We start from the raw sequence: 21,938 nt of genomic DNA, 5'->3' as shown, positions 1-21,938 counted from the left end.
TGCTCAAGGCCTGGGCACGGTCTCTGAGCTCTTTTGCTCAAGGCTAGCACTCCACCACTTGAGCCACAGCCCTACTACTTATGGCTTTTTCTTGTGGTACTGAGGAATCGAACTCAGGGCTTCACGCATGCTAGGGAAAGCAACCTATAAAGAGCTTTCAGGGTTATGCAACTAAAATAGAAACACTTCCTTTTATTTTTTTAAAGTTTCATTAAAAGTATGATGTGCTAGGAACATCTCTGTAATTATAGGGGGTTCTGTTTCCAAGAACACTTTTGTTACTATTATGGGTTAACAACCCGCACACTTAAAAGCTAACAGGAATAAAAGAACCTGTAAAGAAATTAGGGGCATCAGTCCCTAGGTCTCTTATTTTTAAGATTAAAAAGTAACTTACTGCATTTTCGATAACTAAATATTTAAAAGCAAATCACTAACTGTGCCGATCTGAACTTTTATGGTTTTTTCCTGTCCTTATACTCTGAAAAAATTACTTAACATATACATGATTTTGTAGTTTATAGAACAACATAGAGATTCTACATTCTAGCTGAGATATAAATGCTTCATTAATAATTTGCCTACAACCAGATGGAAGTTAAGAGGGTGGGAGTTGAGAATTAGCCTGAGCAGACAAATCCAAGAGAATTTTATCTCCCAAAACCAGTAAACAGAGGTGTGGCTCAACTGGCAGAGCATCAGACATGGACATAAAGGCTATTGAGGACACAAGGCCCTAAATTCAAGCCCCAGCAATGGGGAAAAAAAAATTGCCTACAGACAATTCTTCCTCCACTATGCCATCTCTTAGCATGAATGCTTTACAGGTCTATAGAACCATATTACCTTGCTACTATGTTCAGGACTTTTAAGTCAATTAAGTTGACCCCTGAAGGGAAAAAATATATATAGTACATAGGATAGGGTAGGTTGTACCTGTAGTTGCAGCTATTTGGATATACATACATACATACATACATACATACATACATACATACAAACATACATACCTGTGTGTATAACCCAACACATATATTACACATATTTTGAACTTATCTGGCTCCAGATCATCTAAATCCCATAACAATCTGTTTTATATTTCTATCATAGAAAATTTCATTTTCACATCTCTAGCCCAGATATATCTGAACACGAATTTCAAACATAATTTTTTGGTAAGTATTTAATAATTACATCTCAGTAGGGAACCTTTCTAAACACAATCACAATGGTGTCAATTTGTATAAAAAGTAAAATACTTCTTCCTTAATATCCTCAAATATACCATCTGCCATATTTCTGTTATACACATTGTCTCATCTGCCAAAACATTTGTATAGTGTAATTAATCAGCAGCAAGGTAGTATCTTCTTTTGCCACTAGATGGTAACATTGCATACATTTTAGCTTTCCTTAGTTTAAATAAAATGGTTGAAGGAGACAGGCTTAGCCTTGGTTGGTGGTAAATAATGGTCAAGAAACAGGATCCCGGGCTGGGAAGGTGGCTCAGTGGTAGAGCACTTGCCTTGCATTCTTGAGGCCCTGGATTCGATTCCTCAGCACCACATGAGCAGGAAAAAAAACCGGAAGTGGTGCTGTGACTCCAGTGGTAGATTGCTATCCTTGAGCTGAAGAGCTAAAGGATATTGCCCAGGCCCAGAATTCAGGCCACAGACCCCCCCAAAATAAAATAAGATATAAGAAACATGATCCCATACTATACAATGTATTCCAAAATCTACTAAGTGTTTTTTGTGAGAAGAGCCACTGTAGTACATTAACTCTAATCCAATGTATGAAGTAACAGGTGTTCTAAAAGTGTATTTTTACCAATCAGTATTCTAATATGAAATAAAAAGGTGCTGGTTCCTGTTCCTTAAAACACATAATCTTTTAAGGAATTGATACATAACAATTTCATTTATGGTTGTAATTGCTATGAAACCAGGTGTCAATTTTGAAATATGGATTTAAAAAAATGCAGAAGCCATGTGATGAGTAACAAGCAATTCAGGATTAAATTTAGACATAGCTGAAGTTTCTATATTTCTGATGTATAATCAACTTGTATTTCACTGTAAAAATTTAAGTGTGTGATTTGGATTATCAGATACTATGCCGGCATACAGATGGATCTTAGCGTAAGGTAAAATGGTTTCCAAAGCATTTTTGTGTGTACTAGTCCTGGGGCTTGAACCTAGGGTCTGTGTGCTGTCCCTGAGTTTTTGCTCAAGGTTAGCATTCTACCACTTTGAGCCACATTTCCACTTCTGGATTTTTAGTGGTTAATTGGAGATAAGATTCTCATAGACTTTCCTAGCTGGACTGGCTTCGAATCATGATCCTCAAAATCAGCTTCTTGAATAGCTACAATTAAAGGTGTGGTGAGCCATTATAGCACTTAGCCCCCAAATATTTTTTAAATGAATTTTAAATTTGTTCAAGTAGTTAAAATCTTTAAAAAGAGATCTAAGAGTTCTGGAGTATAAATCAAGATAGGCTAACTCCGAGTTCTCTGAAAAAAATATACCATATTGAAGGAGATACAAGAGGATTTTCTTCTGCTTCTTTAAACTTTCGAAAATACATGCCATATATAATGATTTGAGGTACACTGTATTTATTAATTATATGATATCAAGCTCTATTAGATAACTAATTCCAATGGTTTTTTTGTTGTTGTTGTTGTTGTTTTTGGGTACAGTCGTGGGGCCTGAACTCTTGGCCTGGGCGCTGTCCCTCAGCTCTTCAGCTCAAGGCTAGCGCTCTACCACTTGAGCCACAGCGCCACTTCCGGCTTTTTTTTTTTTCTGCTTATGTGGTGCTGAGGAATCGAACCCAGGGCGTTAAGCATGCAAGGCAAGCGCTCTACCAATGAGCCAACTTCCCAGCCCTAATTCCAATGGTTTTTTGTGTGTGCCAGCTAGTCGTGGGCTTGAACTTAGGGTGTGGGCACTGTCACTGAGCTTTTGTACTCAAGGCTAGCACTCTTCCACGCGCGCGCGCGCGCGTGTGTGTGTGTGTGTGTGTGTGTGTGTAAGAGAGAGAGAAAGAGATTCATTAGAGATAAGAGTCTCACGGACTGTAGTTGTGGAGATGGGAGGGAAGGGATGGTAGGGGAAAAACAAAGGAGGTGGCCACAATGCTTGATAAGAAATGTACTCATTACCTTGCTCATGTAATTGTAGCTCATCTGTACAGTATTTTCACACACACAAGAGAGTCTCATGGACTATCTTGCCCATGCTAATTTCAAACCATAATTCTCAGGTCTCAGCCTTCTGAGTATCTAGGATTACAGGCATGAACACCGACTTCTGGCTGACTCTAGTGTTTTTAAGGTAAGAGATTACATAGTTTGTGGTATGGAAAAAACAATTTTATTCTACCTATGTTATTATTGGAGAGTTTTAGTACAGAAATAGAATATTAGAATAGTGAAGAATCAATAAAAAGATGAAGACAGGAATAATTTTATATAAGGCAAAAGGTCAAGGTTAATATTATGATGTTAAGTATAAAGAGTAAAAGGATCAGAAGTTATTTCCGGGATACACAAAAGCATAGAGAATAAGAGAGACTTTGAAGTGCATAGGAAAACAACTAGATAAACTAGGAAATGAATAAAGAATAAGAGTAGAAACCTGACAGGAAGAACAGTCAGGAATTAAGATGTTAAAAAGTAGGCAAGCTGAGAAACACTAAAAAGCAGAAAGAACTTCTTAAAGTACACAGAGGTTAACATTTGCTGATAATCCAAGTATTAAATTCTACAAAAGAAAAATATGCCTAACTGGAAATTAAAACAGCTATAGTTTTAATCTTGATTATTTTGAATCTAGAATATGTTTTCCCTACTGCAGACTGAATATAACTTTTCTTGAATGTTATCACATCTTTTCAACACTATTTGGCAAATCAGACAGGACCTGAAAGTGGCATAGAAAACATCTTCAACAGCCAAGTGATGGTGGTTCATGCCCATAATCCTCACTACTAAGGAGGCTGAGATCTGAGGATTGCAGTTCAAAGCAAGCCCAAGCAGGAAAGTCCTTGTGAGACTTTTATCTTCAGTTAACCACCAGAAAACCAGAAGGGGAGCTATGGCTCAAAGTGGTAGAGCACTAGCCTTAAGCAAAAGAGGCCCTGAGTTCAAGCCCCACAATTGGCCAAAAAGAAAAGGAAAGAAAAAAATCATCTTGTATGATACCTGTATAATACAATTTAAATCCTCATTGGTAACCAGGGATCATATATCTCAGACTGTGGTAAAGTCAGGAACAGGACTTTCAGTTCCAGGTTTGTTCCTAGATCATCCATCATGGTAGCATTTTAGAGTTAACAAGATATAAAGGAGTGGAAGGGGATGGTGATATTTAATATTTGAGATCTATCCTGAAATATGAGGCTGGTTTTTATGAACTACACAGAAAACCTTGCCTCAGTACAGTAACTTTTTAAAGTTGGTCTCCTATCTCTATCTCTCTCCCTATCTCCACCCCCGCCCTCTCTGTGTCTCTTTCTCTTTCTTGTGCCAGTCCTGTGGTTTGAACTTTGGGTACTGTCCCTCAACTGTTTTGCTCAAGGCTAGTGCTCTACCACTTGAGCCACAGCTCCACTTTGAGCTGTTTTGGTGGTAGGAGATAAAGAGTCCCATGGATTCTTCTACTTGTGCAAGCTTTGAATCTTGATCCTCAGATCTCCGCCTACAGAGTAGCTAGGATTACAGGTGTGAATTGCTGATGCCTGGCTGAATCTCTTACTTTTAAGATGAAAAAATAATTTAATTTTACATTTATCTTGTTTATATGATCCACTAAAGAACTCAACATATTTTATTTTTCAAAAAAGTGTTTTCATATGTTGCTTACCATAAATGAAGGGTCTTAGCTACCCCATTTACAAGAGGATTTGAAAAGGGATAAACTACGATTAAAAGTCACAGTCTTGATACCTTCATATTAGATGCCTCAGTTTCCAGTTTTGTAAGATGACTGGAATTATCTTCTAGCTCTTGTCGAAGATTTGAGTTCTCCATCTTCAGTGCCTCAACTTGCTTTAACAACTGATCATATGAAGCTGCAGCCATCCTTGGCTACCCTTGGACCTATAAGGTTAAAAAGGATTTTGAAATTCACTACTAAAATATATAGTGGCTGTCTGTATCAAAGAAAGGGATAAAGGAAACAACCCTCAAGACATTTGAAACAAGAAAAAATGTGTTAAATGTGCTCATTTGGTTGCAAAGCAATATAATTCAAGCAGCATCTTTCTAAGAGGATGTAATATTGGATCTTAGTTGAAGACAAGTAAGATTAAAACAGAAGAGAGAACTTTAGTAGTTAGAATACCTTTGCCTTTTTATAGGTGGATAAAATTTTTATAAAGTAAGATTTTTTTTCTAACTAAGTAGAGATATTTAAGATATTTAGATATATTTAAACAGATCTTATAGACAAAACTTAAGGAAAGTAATCATTGACAAGGATATAGTTATGTTAGTGATGTTAATCTATTTTTGGATTTTGATTAAGTTACAGATTTTTAGGGCCAGAGTAGATAAAAGATTATAGAGCTCATCATACATTCCATTTAATGACAGCTAGTCTTAAACACCATGGTAAAGTAATTCTGGTCACAAAATAAAATATCAAATAAAGACTCTAAATTAAATTTTGGTAGGATGAAGATAATAAGACAACTCTATTGAATATGTAGTCTAGGGACCTACTATATTCAAACTGAGGCTAGAAGAAAACTTAAATAAAATAGATGATCTTTGGTGTAGACTGGCAAAGAGAAGTGAAGCCAACTTGGTAGTGATTCATAAGCCTTGAAAAAAAGTGGAGAGACAGGATAGAGATGGATAACAATAAGGATAAGAGGTTCTGGGCATGAAGAAGTAGGATGTTTTAGGATTATCAAGGAAGATTCAGAAGACCCAGATTCGCTTTAGTTTAATGTCAAACATATTTTAGAATTAATAAAATCAAGAATATAGAATTCATATTTATGTGTATGCCAGAATCAGGGCTTGAACTCAGGACTCCAGATCTATGAAGCTTTTTCACTCACAGTTGGCACATTGCTTGAGCCATGCCTCCAGCCCAGCATTTTGCTGGTTAAGTGGAAGTAGAGTCTTACAGACATTACTACCTGGGCTGGTTTTAAACTGTGATCATCAGATCTCAGCCTCCTGAGTAGCCAGAGTTACAGGTCTAAGCAACAGATGCGCAACTTCTTTAAGAAATTAATTTGCTACATAGTCCAGGCTGTCTTTGAATTTGTGATCCTCCTGCTTTATTTGTAAGTGATGGGTTTGTAAGGGGACATCACAACAGTTGGCTAAGAATAATCCTTAATTATTTAAAGGCTAAAAGTATCATGCCATTTTTACACAAGCAACATTCAAAGACCTTGAGGACTGGGAGTGTGGCTTAAGTGGCAGAGTGGCCTACAAGCAAAAGGCCTGACTTTGATCCCCAGTACCATAAATAATTAAGGGTATAAATTAATGAATGAAACTTGTGTGATCACATTATGGCTATCATATCTTGTGAAATGGGGAAAACCTGACTTTAAATACACTGGAAGTATAAAAACATCAACTTATTTTCTGTAGTTTTCTACTAAAGAGATTCCTCACTATGTCAGTACAGAATAGGAGGAAAGAAAGCCAAAAACAACTATTCAAAGAGTTTTATCCAATGCTTACTGAAAAACAAGTGTAATAATAAGGCAAGAAGGCAGAAAGATTTCACAGGCAAAAGATAATTAAGATTAGCCAGGTGCCAGTGGCTCACACCTGTAATCCTAGCTACTCAGGAGGCTGAGATCTGAGGATCACGGTCAAAACCAGCCCAAGCAGGAAAGTCCACGAGACATCTCCAATTAACCACCAGAAAACAGGAAGTGGCGCTGTGGTTCAAATGGTAGAGCACTAACCTTGAGGTGAAGAGCTCATGGACAGCACCCAGGCCCAGAGTTCAAGCCCCATGACCAACAGAAAAAAAAAAAAAAGGCAATTAGGATGAAATGTGGAAGGACCAGCGCTGGGCCTAGAATTTTTTCTTTTAATAGAACTGTTTTTATTGTTTTGGTGTAAAAACAAAGTTATATTTGTCAGCACTTCCAGACTGTCCTAAAATAAGAAAATATCAATAGAAATCCAGGAAACTGTAATGTTGAAAAAAACGAACTTTACAACTTTGGCGGGGCGGGGCGGGACGGGGTGGGGCGGGAGGGGTGGGGTGCGGGAGATGGGAAAGGGAAACGAAGGAGGAGGCAACAATGCTTGATGAGAAATGTACTCATTACCTTGCCCATGTAATTGTAACCCCTCCTCTCTATGGTATTTTCACAATAAAAAATTAAAAAAAAAAAAAGAAATCCAAGAAACCAGATGAATTATAAGAGACCACTTAACTCTATGCAAACAAATCTGAAAACCTACATGAAGATAATTAATATAACTTAAGATAATTAAAACATCTTAACCAAAATTGACCTCATAAAGAAATGAAAGAAATCTAATAAGCTTTACAGTAAAAAGTTGTACTACTAGAAAATTGATTAGTATTACTTAACATATTAACATACCTATACAGAAAAAATATGATCATGCTGAAAATGATGAAAATGAAAAGACATTTTACAAATTCAATAGCCATTTCTGTTGTATATACTAAATAAAAAAACATTTTGGGGCTAGGAGTATTATAGTTGTGGTAGATAGATACTTAACATGTACAACTCCTTGGGTCCAATTCCCAGCACTAACCAACCAAATAAACAACCAACTAATAAAAAAAAACCACAAAAATTCGCCTGAACTCACTTAATATGACACATATCAGTTCTAAAACCAGCACTGTACTTTCCACAGAAACACTATATATTGTCCAAACTAAAGGAAGACCCATTTTTTTTTTTTTACTAGACTATGATTTACCCCGACAAATGAAAGGCAAACAGCTGTGAGTATAATTGGCAGATAAATTATATGCCTTGAATATATTAAAAATCAATTAAATATTATTTTTAAAACAGTTTACCAAAACATTGTAGTACAAAGCAAACAGAGATATTTCCTCTGGCTGGACACTGGTGGCTTATGCCTGGAACTGGAACTGCTCAGTAGGCTGAGATCTGAGGATCACTGTTCAAACAATAAAAAATAAAATAAAAAAAAAGAAAAGTCCATGAGACTCTATTTCTAATAAACTACCAAAAAGTCAGAGTGGTAGGAAGCTAGCCTTGAGCAAAAGAATCTAAGGGACAATGCCCAACCCCCCTATTGAGTTCAAACCTCAAGACAGGCACCAAGAAGAAAAAAACAACAAGAATATTTCCAAGAATATTTTACAGACATAGGCCAGATAGATAAAAAAAATTCCCATTTATACTTTTAAGTGAATATATATATATACACACACACACATATGTAATCCATAAACAAAAAGTACACAAAACACTGTGGAAATCTATAAAGATGTTTCTGACAGACAAAAAAGTAATCCTAGACTCAGAAGGCTGAGATCTTAGGAGAATCCTGATTCAAAGCCAATCCAGGCAGGATGTCTTTAACACTTTTTTTTTTTTTTTTGGGGGGGGGGGGGAAGGTCCAGTCATGGGCCTGAACTCTGGGCCTGGGCGCTGTCCCTCAGCTCTTCAGCTCAAGGCTAGTGCTCTACCACTTGAGCCACAGCACCACTTCCAGCTTTTTTTTTTTCCTGCTTATGTGGTACTGAGGAATCAAACCCAGGGCCTCATGCATGCAAAGCAAGCACTCTACCACTGAGCCACCTTCCCAGCCCTCTTTAAGACTCTTATCTCCAACTAACCACCAAAAGGCAGAAAGTGGACCTGTGGCTCAAGTGGTAAAGGATTAGCCTTGAACAAAAAAAAAAAAGCTCCGGAACAGCAAAAGTTCAGACAGCATCAAGGCCTTAAGTTCAAACTCAAAAAAGAGAGGAAAGATTTAAAAAAAAAGAGAGAGAGGAAAAAGAAAAAAACACTCAGGACTGGTGTGTGCACACACAAGCACACAAAATAGACTTCAACAAATATCTGTACCTGAAGATTTAACATCATAAAGATGGTAAAGATTTCCTCCCTAAATTGGCAGATTTTTTTTTCTGTAAAACTGTTTTACAGGATCAAAAAGAATGTCATTTAAGGCTTTTTCCCCCCTGTAGATAGCCACGTGAAAAATAAAAAAAAAACAACAAAAACCAAATTAACAAAAATAGGACAAAAAGTCAGGGGCTCAAGCTTGTCATCCTAGGCCTAGATCAGAAAGATTGAGTTTGAGGGCAACCAGGGAAAAAAGTAAATGAGACCACGCCTCCACCAATAAGCTGAGTGTACATGGGAAGTGTAAATAGGAGATTTAGGCAGGCCAGGGCTATATGCTCAAGTGTTCAGAGTGCCTGCCCTAGTAAGCACAAGATCTTCAGTTCACACTCAAAAAAAGAGAGGAAAAAGAAAAACCATCATAGAACACCTGTTACATATTAAAATACTGTACAAAGCCTTTATAATTAAAATAGTATATATTGCTGGACTCCTGTGGCTCACACCTGCAATCCTAGCTACTCAGGAGGCTAAGATCTGAAGATTGTGGTTCAAAGTCAGCCCAGGCAGGAACTTTCTTGGGACTCTTATCTCCAGTTAACCTCCAGAAAACTGGAAGTGGTGCTGTGGCTCAAGTGGTAGAGTGCTTGCCTTGAGCTGAAGAGCTGAGGGACAGCGCCCAGGCCCCATGATTGGCCAAAAAAAAAAAAAAAAAGAAAAAAGAAAAAGAAAAAGTAAAAGGAGTGAGCTTTGGGTCTTGAGCACATGCTTGTTCCATAACTGATCTACATCCCTAGAACAGATATTTAAATGTTTAAAAATATTTCACTTCAGTGGGAGCCATGGTTCACACCTATAATCCTAGTACTCAGGAAGCTGAGATCTGAGGGTCTGGTTCAAAGCCAGCCTGAGCAGAAAAGTCCCCAAGACTTTTTGAGTATCAAAAACCAGAAGTAGTGCTCAAAGTGGTAGAGCATTAGCCTTGAACAATACAGCTCAGGTACAGTGCCCAGACTCTGAGTTCAACTAACAAAAAAAAAAAAAGCATTACATTTTAATCATGGTAACAGGTTTCTTTTTAAATAAAGACATTCAAATGGCATATACCCTCTTCTGGTGGTGTGGAACATTATTTTAATTATTTTGTTAACTGGGTGTATGGCCCAACCTGAGTTCTCTGAAGTAAGGATGTCTCTGAGTAGATAGTAGATTGAGTTGTTAGGGCCCTTCAAATGGGAAGGTTGTTGTAAGGTACAAAAATATTTGAAAAATAATGAGGTTGAACCAGTCAAGGTGGCTCATTCCTTTAATCCTTGATACTTAGGAGGTAAAGGTCAAAGCCAGTCTGGACAGAAAAATTCACAAGATTTCCTATCAATAAGTAAATTCTAGGTATGGTGGTATGCACTTGTCTTCCTACCTATTCAGGAAGTGTAAATAAAAAGATTTCAGGACTGGAGGCATACCCACCTAGCAAGCACAAAGTTCTGCTGTTCAAACTCCAGTACTTCCAAATAAAGTATAAATAAGTAAAATAGAATAAAATAAAAGAATGGACTGACCCAGGAATGAATTCAAGGTCCTATCTAAAGAATTAACTAAAGCAAAAAGGGATGGGAGGTAAGGCTCAAATTAAAGAAAGCCTGCCAACCAATGGTGAGACTCAGTATATCATCAATACAACAATAATGACAACCACCACCACCACAACTACCACTACAAGAGGATGAGAATGCAGATGAAGCTCAATGGTAAGAGTACTTCTTGCTTATTTAGATGTGCAAAGTCTTGGGTTCAATTCCCAGCATATTATAAATAGATTTTTATAAGTGAAAGGTGCCAACCATTAAAGTCTTATGGACATCCATCCTTTAGTAAAGATAAATGGACGGACAAGGATTTAAAAAACCACTTAAAAAAAAGCTATACATAAATAGAAACTGCTTCTAGAAAGAAGGTCTGAGGTATGATAAGAAGTCTTCCTTTTTATTGTGTACCCTTTTGTAGAGTTTGAAGATCAAAACAAAAAGTTCTATTCAGTAGAGAAGGCAGCCAAAAGATATAATATAAATGGAATTTAAAAGATGAGAAACTGACCCCAGAAGGAAAAAAAAAACCATATAACAATTTTATAGTTCTGTATAGTTAATAGATGCAGTAATGGTTAAACATTCCCCCCCCACCCTCCCAATCTCCCAAAACATGAGGGAAAGTGTCAGACACTTTCGACCTTTTTTTTGGTCAATCATGGGGCTTAAATTCAGGGCCTGAGTGTATCCCTAAGCTTCTATGCTCAAGGCTATGTTCTATCACCTTGAGCCACAGTGCTATTTCTAGGTTTCTGGTGGTTAATTGGAGATAAGTCTCATAAACTTTCCTGCCTTGGCTGGCTTCGAACTGCAATCCTCAGATCTTAGCCTCCTGAGTAGGTAGAATTACAGGCATGAACCATCAGCACCCAGCTCTCTACCAAATTATTTAAGGCAAAAATAATTCCAACCTTATAAAGTCTTCTTAGAAGAAATCAGAAATATTCTACAGTGCATTTAATACTGTCAATATAATTGTGCTATAAAAGTCAAAAGTTTCATGGAAAAACTAATACAGACTATTATTGTATGGGAACAAAAAATCAGAAAACAAATATACAATACACAGTGAAGAAAATGTACAGAAATAAGGTGAGATTATTTTAATAATGCAAACATAGCTTAATGTCAGTGTCATTACTACATTAAAGAAAAGCGCTATAAGGTAAAGAACAGGTAAAGAAAAAATTTGACAATAGTCAATATCCACAGTGAATATTGTTTATAAGGTATAACGGAACTATGAAGATACCTGAACCTATAATAAACATTGTTCTTAATATTAAAATGTCAGATACATCTCTCTTTAAAATGAAGAATAGAGGCATTTTCTTTAAAGTATCACTATTACAAAAATATTTATGTGGTACTGTGGAATCAAACCCATGGCCTCATGCATGCTAGGCAAGCACTACCACTAAGCCAGTTCAGTTATACCATTTTTATTTACCACAATCCTAGCAATTCTAGTAAGCGAAGTTAAGATTTTTTTTGAAATGCAAATAATTGGCTGGAAAAGGAACAAGTACAAAAACTGAACAACTTTATCAGATTCCAAATAAATAAGCCAATTAAAAGCTTTAATTCCAAGTGCCTTTATACTGCAGTCATTTTAGTTTTTTTTTCTCTTTTTAAGAACAACCACCAATATAAGATCTTATTCACTTTTTTCCCCTTCCCATTTTTCCAATGCGATCAGTTGCTCTCACTTTTATCTCTGGGCTTGCCTGGGACCTCAGTCCTACCAATCTCAGCCTCTATATAGCTAGGATGACAAGCATGTGCCACCACACCCAGCTCTGGGTAGAGAAGAGGTTTTGTGAATTTTCCTGCCTGTTCTGGCCTTTAGTTAGGATTACTGGCATAAGCCACTAGGTAGTTGGCCTTGAGTAAATTATTCTTTTGGTGCCAGTCCTTGGGCTTAAACTCAGGGCCTGAGTACTGCCAGCAGTTTACCACTTACTTGAGTCACAGCTCCACTTCCAGCTTTTTGGTGGTTAATTGGAGACAAGAGTTTCACATACTTTTATGCCAGGGTTAGCTCAGAGCCAAGATCCTCAGATCTCAGCCTCCTGAATAGCTAGCTAGGCGTGAGCCTTTGGTGCCTGGCTGAATACATGATTTTTGATATAGGGTCTCAGACTATGTAGCTTAGGCTAATCTATAACTTGAGATCCTCCTGATTGAATCTCCCAAGTGCTGGAATTTTAAGTACTATACCACATACAGCTATAATGCAGTTGTAGAGGGACTTGAAAGGCAGTAAAAAGACAGTATTCCAGGAAAAAGGACACTATGATTAAAACTCAGATGTTGTGGGGAAACACAACTTTAGGTGAAATATAGTATAAAGTAATCAGGGCAAACAGGGAGGTAAAGATGTAAGTATGAATTGAAACAATGTGACTAGGTGACCAGACAGTATAAGGAGGCTAGGATTTAAATAGAGTATTCACAGGAGCAGTGTTATAACAGGCCTAAGAGATACAAAGGAAAACTCTGTAAGGGCATTTTGCTTTAACATTTCTCATCAATTATGACAGACTATATCAGAAGTAACTAATGCAATTTACATAAATTAAGTGAATAAAACCAATAATCTAAAAATATCTAGTAAAAATATATATCTTAATACTACTCAGTGGAATCTGCCTACCATCTTAAGAGATATAACAAATCTGGTAAGTGAAAATCTGAAGTTACTCCTCCAAAAGTAAATTCACAAAAGTATTATTTTAAAAAGTAACTTTAAAATGCTTTAATTTAAAAAAGATAAAGAACTGTGTTTGTGCCAGGCGCTTGTTGGTGGCTCATGCCTATAATCCTTAGGAGGCTGAGATCAGAGAATTGTGTTTCAAAGCCAGCCTTTCTTATCTCCAATTAACCACTCAAAAACTGGAAGTGGCACTGTGACTCAGTGGTAGAGTGTTGGCCTTGAGCTAAAGTACTCAGGGACAGCACCCAGGCCCAGATTTCAAGCCCCATGACAAAAATGACAAATAGAAAAAAGAATTATGTTTGTATACCTATGGTTGACACAATAACCTCACAAAGATATCCATGTCATCATAATCCCCCAAGTCTGTAAGTGTGTTACCTTATATGGCTACAGGGACTTTGCAGATGTGATTAAGTAAAAATCTCTAAACAGATTTCAGATTTTCCTAGACTGTCTGGTTGGCACCAATGTAAAGGACCTTGTTTTCACAAGGAGTCCAATGAGTCAGTTGGAGATACAGAGGGTCACAGTACAAGATTGTGTGTGTGCGCGCACACGCGTGTTAGCACTTGGGGTTTGAACTCAGGGAGCTGTCCCTGAGCTTCTTTTGCTCAAGGCTAGTGCTCTACAACTTAAGCTACAGCTCTAATTCCAGCTTCTTTCTGTGGTTCACCAGAGATGAGTCTCATGGGTGTTTCTGCGTAGGATGGTTTCAGACTGTGATCCTCAGATCTCAGCCTCCTGAGTAACTAGGATTACAGGTATGCACCACCAGCACCTGCTTAGAAGAGAGATTTTATATGTTGCTGGCACTGAAGATGAAGAAAGGCACTATGAGCTAAGAAATTCAGGAGGCTTCTAGACACTAGAAAAAGAAAAAAAAATGTATTATTCCCTATAACCTTTAGGGAAAAGGTAGTGTTACTGATAGCTAGATTTTGGTTTGGTAAAACCATTTTGAACTTCTGACCTCAAGGAATGGAAGACAGTATGTCTCTTTTTATTTAAACCATAAAATTTGTGGTCACTTGTTACAACAACAGAAAGTGATGCCAACACAGGGATCCCTCTCTTAGGGCTAAATTCCAGTGAAATCTTCTTACTGGTCTATAAGATGATCTTAAAATTAATCTATGAATTTGTTGATTCTACTCCTTTAAGGAGTGGAGCCTATTTCATTTCTTTTTTGGCCCAGACTTGGTGACTCCAAATGACCATAATATGGTAGAAATGATGGTGTGCAGCTTAAAACCAGGTCATAAATGGTTTCTTTCTAGTTCTTGTTGTGTTCCTTAGGGGAAGAAGGCTGCCATGTCACAAAGACATTCATGCAGCCCCAATGAGAGGCCCAGATAGTAGGGAACTAAACCCTCTTGCTGAGAGCCAGGGAGAAACAGAGACTATGTCAATGAGTGATCATTAAACAGATCCTCTAGTCTGATCAAGTCTTTCAGATGACTGCAACTTCATGAGAGATTGAGTTAGACAACCTACTAAGACATTCCTGAATTCCTGCCTCAAAGAAACTCTAAAATAATAAATGTTTATTTTTTAATCCACCAAGTTTTGGTGTGATTTGTTAAATAGTGACTTGTAACTAACACAATCTATAACACAATCATGAACAAGGACATACACCATTACAGTGTTTGTGTGTGATGAAAGGATCTGAAAAATCCCAGGGCCTTCACTAGAGTAAGTGATAAAGACAATGGCATACTTTTTAGCAGTAGTAACACCATAAACTCAATAAAGTTAAAATAGATCTTAAAAACTGTATTGAGTTTACAATATTATAATATCCAAGTTAAAAACAGACTTGGATATATTCACAAAAGAAGTAAAAGCAGGAACAGTTTACATACACCTGTGCTTACAGCAGCATTATTTATAAAAGACAAAAGATGGAAGGAACCCAAGTACACATTGGTAGAGGAATAAAAACACAAAATGTGTTATATGCATGTAAAAGACTATTATTCAGCCTTGAAAAGGGAATTCATATACATTACAAAATGAATGAAACTTGAAGATATGATGCTGTCAAATATTCCAGCATAAAGGGATCAATATTATATGACTTTTAAGTTCGTTGAACTGCCAAATTCATAGAGATAGCTTGGCTGCCTCCCATGAGTAAAGGGGGAAACTAGGAAGTTAGTGTTCTCAGAATTTCAACTGAGGAACACAAAAAAGCCTTGCAGATGGATGGTTATAGCTGCATAATATAAAGGTACAGTTATATGTAGTTATGATGGTGAATTTTATTTAATATTTTATTGCAATAAAATATTTTTAAAAGATACAATAAAAATAAATAAGCATTAAATGTCACCTTTATCAAAACAAGAATCAGTGAATATATATATATATATATGAATTTCTCAGTTATCATGTATCATTTTTATTTATCACCTTTCATAGATTTGGCATTTGATAGGTAATTCAGATAAATAAGTAGTGAATATAATTCTTCAAGTATTCATCTTTTCTAAATCATCATCTTCTACCCCATCTTATGTGCTTGTTCAGATAGGTTTCAGTTGGATTCTAATTTTAAAAATGGTGGTGATGGGGATCGAAATTGAACACATAAAAATATAAATCATGTGAAGTTAAGGATGGGGATGATGGTACATGCTTGTACTTCCAGCTACTCAAGAGGCAAAGATAGGAGAATCTGGTTCAAGGCCATCCTCAGCAAGCTCTGTCTCAAAAATAAGCTTGGTACGCTAAGACATGCCCTGAGATACAAGCTACTTGGCAAGTGGAATTAGGAGAATCTTGGTCCAAGGCCCTCTTGGGCAAAAGTACAAGACTGTATCTGAAAAAATAAACAAACAAAACCTAAATGCAAAAGGGCTGAGAATATGGCTCAAGTGGTAGAGCATTACCTAGCAAGCACAAAGTCTTGATTTCAATCCCAGTACTTCCAAAAATAAGTAACAAAATAGAAGCAAAAATAAAACAAATAATTTCAAAGACCGCTAAGCTACCAACATCTGTCATATATATCTTATTCTATGGAAAAATGAAATAATTTTTTAAAGTTTTAGTCCTTTATTTCTTTACTTTGGAACAATATTTCAATTTAACATTAATTACAGGATTAATAAGATCTTTAAAAATGTATTCATGAATGTCATTGTGAAAACTGGTGCCTCCTTATTTGCTTAGCTACCAAGTATTTTATAAAACATTTTGTATTGTAGGTATAACCCCACAATCATGAACTTCCTATTCACTTGAATGTCAGCAACTTACATTTTTTCAAATGATGTTATATATTTTGTATGCTATATATAAGAAGCATTATAAAACAGTTTTATAGAACTGAAAAAGAAGACGTAAATTCTTTACATCCTTATAGAATATATGACCTTGGATAAAGTCATTGCATACTCAAGAGAACTCTAAGATGTCTAATGAAAATAAAGCCACACTAAATTGATAGAATGAGAAAATAAATGCCAAAAACTGGGATTTAAAGGACTGAATATCAGCTTTTATGTTACAAATTTCAATGTGACATCTTTACTTCTAGCTAGTTTCTACCAGATTTTAAAAAGACATAAGTAGTACTATTGATTCTAAACTCTATGATTAAGTAATTTTTAAGCAGAAATCATTAAAAAATTTTCATATCCAATTTTTTATCTTAAAAATTATTGAAATCAAGTGATAAGTTCTCTTAGCACTATTATACAAACACTATTTAAGAGGCTCTGTCACTGATCCTGGAGGGCTTTACAATGAAGCCACTGTCATTGTGGGTCAGAGTGAGGAGGTGTGGTAGACAGGCTATCATAAATATGCATAAAAACAAGGCATTAAAATTATACTCCTCCTGAAAACATACCTTTTTAAACATTCAAGTAAAGGCCCAAATAAGTGCAATGAAAAACACCTTATATCAAGATTCTACCTTATGGGTATTCACTAAACAGAAATTTATCACCTATACGAAAAAGAATGGTGCTTTAAAATGTTTTCCTGTAGACTATTCACTGATATCTTAAAAGTGGCAAAAGAGAAATAGAAAATTACTTAGCAGATACAATCTTAAACATCAGGCCTATAAAAAATTATCACAAAAATTTTCTCAAAAAATTACAAAATAATTTCTATTATGAAGTGATTTGCTCATAAACGATCTAATTAATGGCAATAATAGGTTACAAAAGACTCACTGTTTCATACATAATTTATTAAGATTTCCTATAGGATTTGTGTTAAATCAAAGAACTCAAGCATGAGCATCTCTTTTGTAATGTAGAATCAAAGTGTCTGATACATTCCACAGTCAAAATATTCACAGCCTATTTTTCCTATTAGAAAAACATTTTTTTCTCCTTTTCAGGATGCAATTATAAACTTACGGCTTCTCATAAATGGACTTCTACCCCTAGCATTTACTGCAAGGTTTCTTATTCCTCTGCAGTTGTCCTTTCAGCCTGACACAGAAAGAAAAGCACTGCTGCAGTCATCTGCAAAAAGCCACTACCACTGCAGTTTGTAACTAACAAAAGACACTGGTACCTTTTCCACACCCTATTCACGGGGAGTTTTCTTAGATGTTTTAAAAGCAGGCACATTACTAGTGACCAATATTTCACCAGTCAACCAAATCACTCAAGCTCTGCAGTACCTGCCTTCTTTTCTTCCTACCCCAGTAGTCTTTCCATCGATTCCACATCAGCCATCAGAAGAGCTGCTTTGTATCTCCCCTTTTGGCTACTAAGACATGTGTCCTTGTGGCCAGGGAGGAAAAGCAGCCTTTGAATGGGCTAGAGCTTTTGCTCCTCGCCATGAATATCCTCCATTCTTTGTTGTCCTCTACTGGTTTCCTTAGATACTGTTATTCTATTTCACTGTCAACAGGCATTATAAAAACAAAACCCCTGCTAGCTTTAAAACCAGCTTTCTCAACGGCCTCCCAGTAACACTTCTGCCCCTCCCCCCCTCTTCCTCTTCTGTCAAAAACCCTGGATCCCAAGCACGGGAAATCTATCTCCCGTGCTGCAGTGGGGGTGGGGGAAAGGAGAGGGACTACGCCCCTGCCTCTTTGGCTTGGCAAATGGCAGCGGACCCCCGTGCCAGGGAAAGGCTACCAGTTTAAGACAGTCCATGGAAAATTGCCTCCTCCCTCCTCTAGAAGCAAGCCTGGCCATCACTGCTCCAGCACCTACCCCATTTCCGAGCCCCGCAGCACCTCCATTCCGTCTCCAGTGACACCCCAGCGGGCTGCGCCAATACAACCACATGTCGGTCACGTGTGCCCACGTCTAGCCAATCCGTGGGCTGGCTACCGGAATGGGGAGCGCCTTGGTCTGCATCCAGTGGATTACACAGCTGCTTCACGCTCGGCTTCCCGACCCCGAATCTCCCCTACCCCAACCCCACCTCCCACACATACACACTCCACAGCAGGACACAAGAGACCTGCATATCCCACAGCCAGCCTGGGACCTCGCCAGGTACCCAGCCTCGCCCACCCAGGGCAAGCCAAGGAATCGGATAATGCATAATAGAATGAGGTGAGTGAAGTCCACAGGACAATTAGCATGGGATGCTGGAGGTGAGCAGGACAACAATACATTCAATCTCATCCAGATGTGATTTACATGTTTGTGGCAAAGTAAACCACAATTCTAGTAAGTGTATCCACTCAAATTACATTTGAATCTAAAAGACTATGATAGCACAGCACAGTGAACAAGACCAGAACCTTGGAGTGCTAGCCTAGGCTAAATCTTCTGCTCTTGCCACTCCAGCTGCTTAACTTTAGACACTTAACCTCACCATGCTTCAATGCAGTCCTTTATAAAATGAAAATAGAAGTACAAAATAAAGGAGTTAATATAAATAGGACAATACTTAGAGCAGGTCAATACATAAATTTGGGGCTTAGTTTATTAGCATACATTAGTTGCTTAAGAAGTTTCCTTGTGACCTTTCCACATATATAATGTATCCTGACCAAGTTTATCTGCTCCATCTCCTTCTGCATCCACCCTACCTTCTTAAAAAAATTTCAACAGGTTTTACTGTTCCATTAAATGTACTATTTAAATGCAAATTCTACATTTCATTTACATCTAATCACAACATGTTTAAATGACTAATTTTATGAATTAGGACAATATCTAAACTTCCAAGAATATAAAATTTGATTTTAATTGTTTAACATGGGAATGGGCAGATTTCTATTATTTATAATCTGAAAGAATACTAAACCAGCATTTAAAATGAAGTATACTTACTAAAAGCTGATATTTTTCAAACCAATAGTATGACAAGAAGTAATCTACTTAATCATACTTAATAGTATGTTAGAGGCAGTTCAATTTTATTCAATATTATATATAAACATGCACATATCTATATGTATGTATATATAAAGCCAGGCATTGTGGTAATACCTGTAAACCCAGAATTTGGGAGGCTGAGACAGGAAGATCATGAGTTCAAGGTTAGCTTGACCAGTTCTAGAAGGGCTTGAGCCAGACTTTGTCATCAAACAAAAAAATAGGTATATGAAAAATAAAAGACACATCAAAATAATTCAGAAGTTCTCTTTTGGAAGGTATGATTATGAAGTGTTACCTGTTTTCTTTGTACTCTGGATTTTTTCTTCTTTATCATATACAAACACATATATCCTCCCTATGTTTCTGCCAAATGAACAAATTTATGATTCCCAGTTATTACAAATTACTATAATTAATTAGACATATCACTATAATTAATTAGGCTTATATATTAAGTGCTTAAAGTTATATTCAGAAAAAAATTCCTTTCATTTTTTTGTGGGAAGAGAGTAGGTCTGGGGTTTGAACTGAAGAGCCTTGAGCTTACTAGGTATGTGTTCTACTACTAACCTATGCCTCCAGTCCTGTTTTTTGTTGTTGTTCCAGTGCCAGGACCTGAATTTAGGGCCTGCTCCCTGTCCCTGAGATTTTGTGCTCAAAGCTAACACACTACCACTTGAGCCATAGCTCTACTGTCTTTTTGAGCGCTTAATTGAAAATAATAGTCTCAGAGACTTCCTACCCACCTGGGTTCAAACTGAGATCCCCAGATCTCAGCCTTCTGAGTATCTAGGATTACACTGGTCATTCTAAGATAGGCTCACACTTTTTGCCCAGGTTCACATCTATATAATAATTCTATTTTACATTTCCTGTCACAGCTTGGATGACAGGTGTGCAAAAACACACCCAACTTCTTTCACTGAGATAAGAGTCTCACAAACCTATTTGCCTGGAACCACAATCTTTCCAATCTTATCAGGTGCCTACCACTTGTGCTAGCTATTGGCTGAGATAGAGTCTTGAATTTTTTGCCTGGGCTGGTCTCAAACTGCAATCCTCTGCTTCAGCCTCCCAAGTAACTATAATTACAGAATTATAGCCACAGTGTCAGTCTTTCTTTCATATCTGAAAAGAACAAACATGAATAAATTTTACTCCATTTGAAATAACTCTTATGAAAATGATTTAGTTTTACAAAAGGCTTTCAAGATCCTGTTACTCACAGTGCATGATTCAGTGTACAGGATTTTTTATATAGTCATCATTTATGATTAACCCAGGATTTCTCATAAAGCCTACTTATGAGAAAGTATTATTCAAAATAAAGAATAAGTTACCCAAAATAACTTCTTAATATTCTTAGGAAAAATTGTCTTATTACTCTTGACTTAGGGGATGTTATGAATTAATATAATTCAAGCTATTTAGTAAAAGTTTTCAAGCAGACTTTAAGTTTTTACTATATGTAATTTAGAAATTAGATTCAAATGAGAAAAGTAAAAATGGTGGTATTGGGCTGGGAAGGTGGCTCAGTGGTGGAGTGTGTGCCTTGCATGCATGAGGCCCTGGGTTCGATTCCTTAGCACTACATAAGCAGAAAAAACTGGAAGTGGCGCTGTGGCTCAAGTAGTAGAACGCTAGCCTTGAGCTGAAGTGCTGAGGGACAGTGCCCAGGCCAAGTTCAGACCCCACGACCGAGGGAGAAAAAAAATGGTGGTATTGGTTTAAGAAATAATTTAAAATTCATCTAACAAGTATATCTAATGAAGACACATTTATAGAATAAACTGCTAACTAAATGCTAAATTCTAAAACAGTATTTTAGTATAAAACCCTGGCCCTTGCAGGTGAAAAAAAAAAGTTGTGATAGCTATGGAACTAAGTTTATGAGCCTGTACTGTAGAATCCTTTTAGTAGCTTGAGTAGATTTCAAAACACAATTAAGTCGAGATCACTGAGTTTAAGGCTCAATCACTGATATGTACCAGGGTGAAAGTACCAAGCACTGCTCTGGATTGTGCTTTCAAAGTCCCCCACTGCACTACAGTAAGGAAACCATTCTGAAATACTTTCAATTTAAATTGTTACACAGCCTTGCTTACAAGAGAGGGAAATTTTTTTAAAAACCTTAAAAATGTTACTTTCTCCTTTCAAAAAGCTTTCTAGGCATCTTGTGAAAATATGGGCAATTAACATGAGAATAAATAGTTGACTCAGGGGGTGGAGACTGGTGGATTGTAG

At 36.9% G+C, this 21,938-nt stretch overlaps 1 protein-coding gene across 6 annotated transcripts in view; it reads right to left on the bottom strand.

Moving 5' to 3' along the window:
• Nucleotides 1–21,938, bottom strand: part of Apc (APC regulator of WNT signaling pathway) — a 96,314-nt gene that overhangs the window by 55,026 nt on the left and 19,350 nt on the right. For 4 of the 6 annotated variants that reach the window (XM_042692160.1, XM_042692163.1, XM_042692164.1 and 1 more), the window contains exon 2: nt 4,955–5,107. In XM_042692160.1, coding sequence (XP_042548094.1) covers nt 4,955–5,089 — 135 coding nt within the window. In that variant the 5' untranslated portion in view covers nt 5,090–5,107. Of the gene's footprint in view, nt 1–4,954; nt 5,108–8,054; nt 8,073–18,572; nt 18,717–21,938 lie in introns of those variants that run through there. The other 2 variants (XM_042692161.1, XM_042692162.1) reach the window with 2 other exon arrangements.

This window comes from Dipodomys spectabilis, unplaced genomic scaffold (assembly GCF_019054845.1).
Source record: "Dipodomys spectabilis isolate Male_0828 unplaced genomic scaffold, ASM1905484v1 ptg000147l, whole genome shotgun sequence".
In the NCBI taxonomy this organism is placed as follows: Eukaryota; Metazoa; Chordata; class Mammalia; order Rodentia; family Heteromyidae; genus Dipodomys; species Dipodomys spectabilis.
This window is presented reverse-complemented; position numbering and strand designations above follow the sequence as displayed.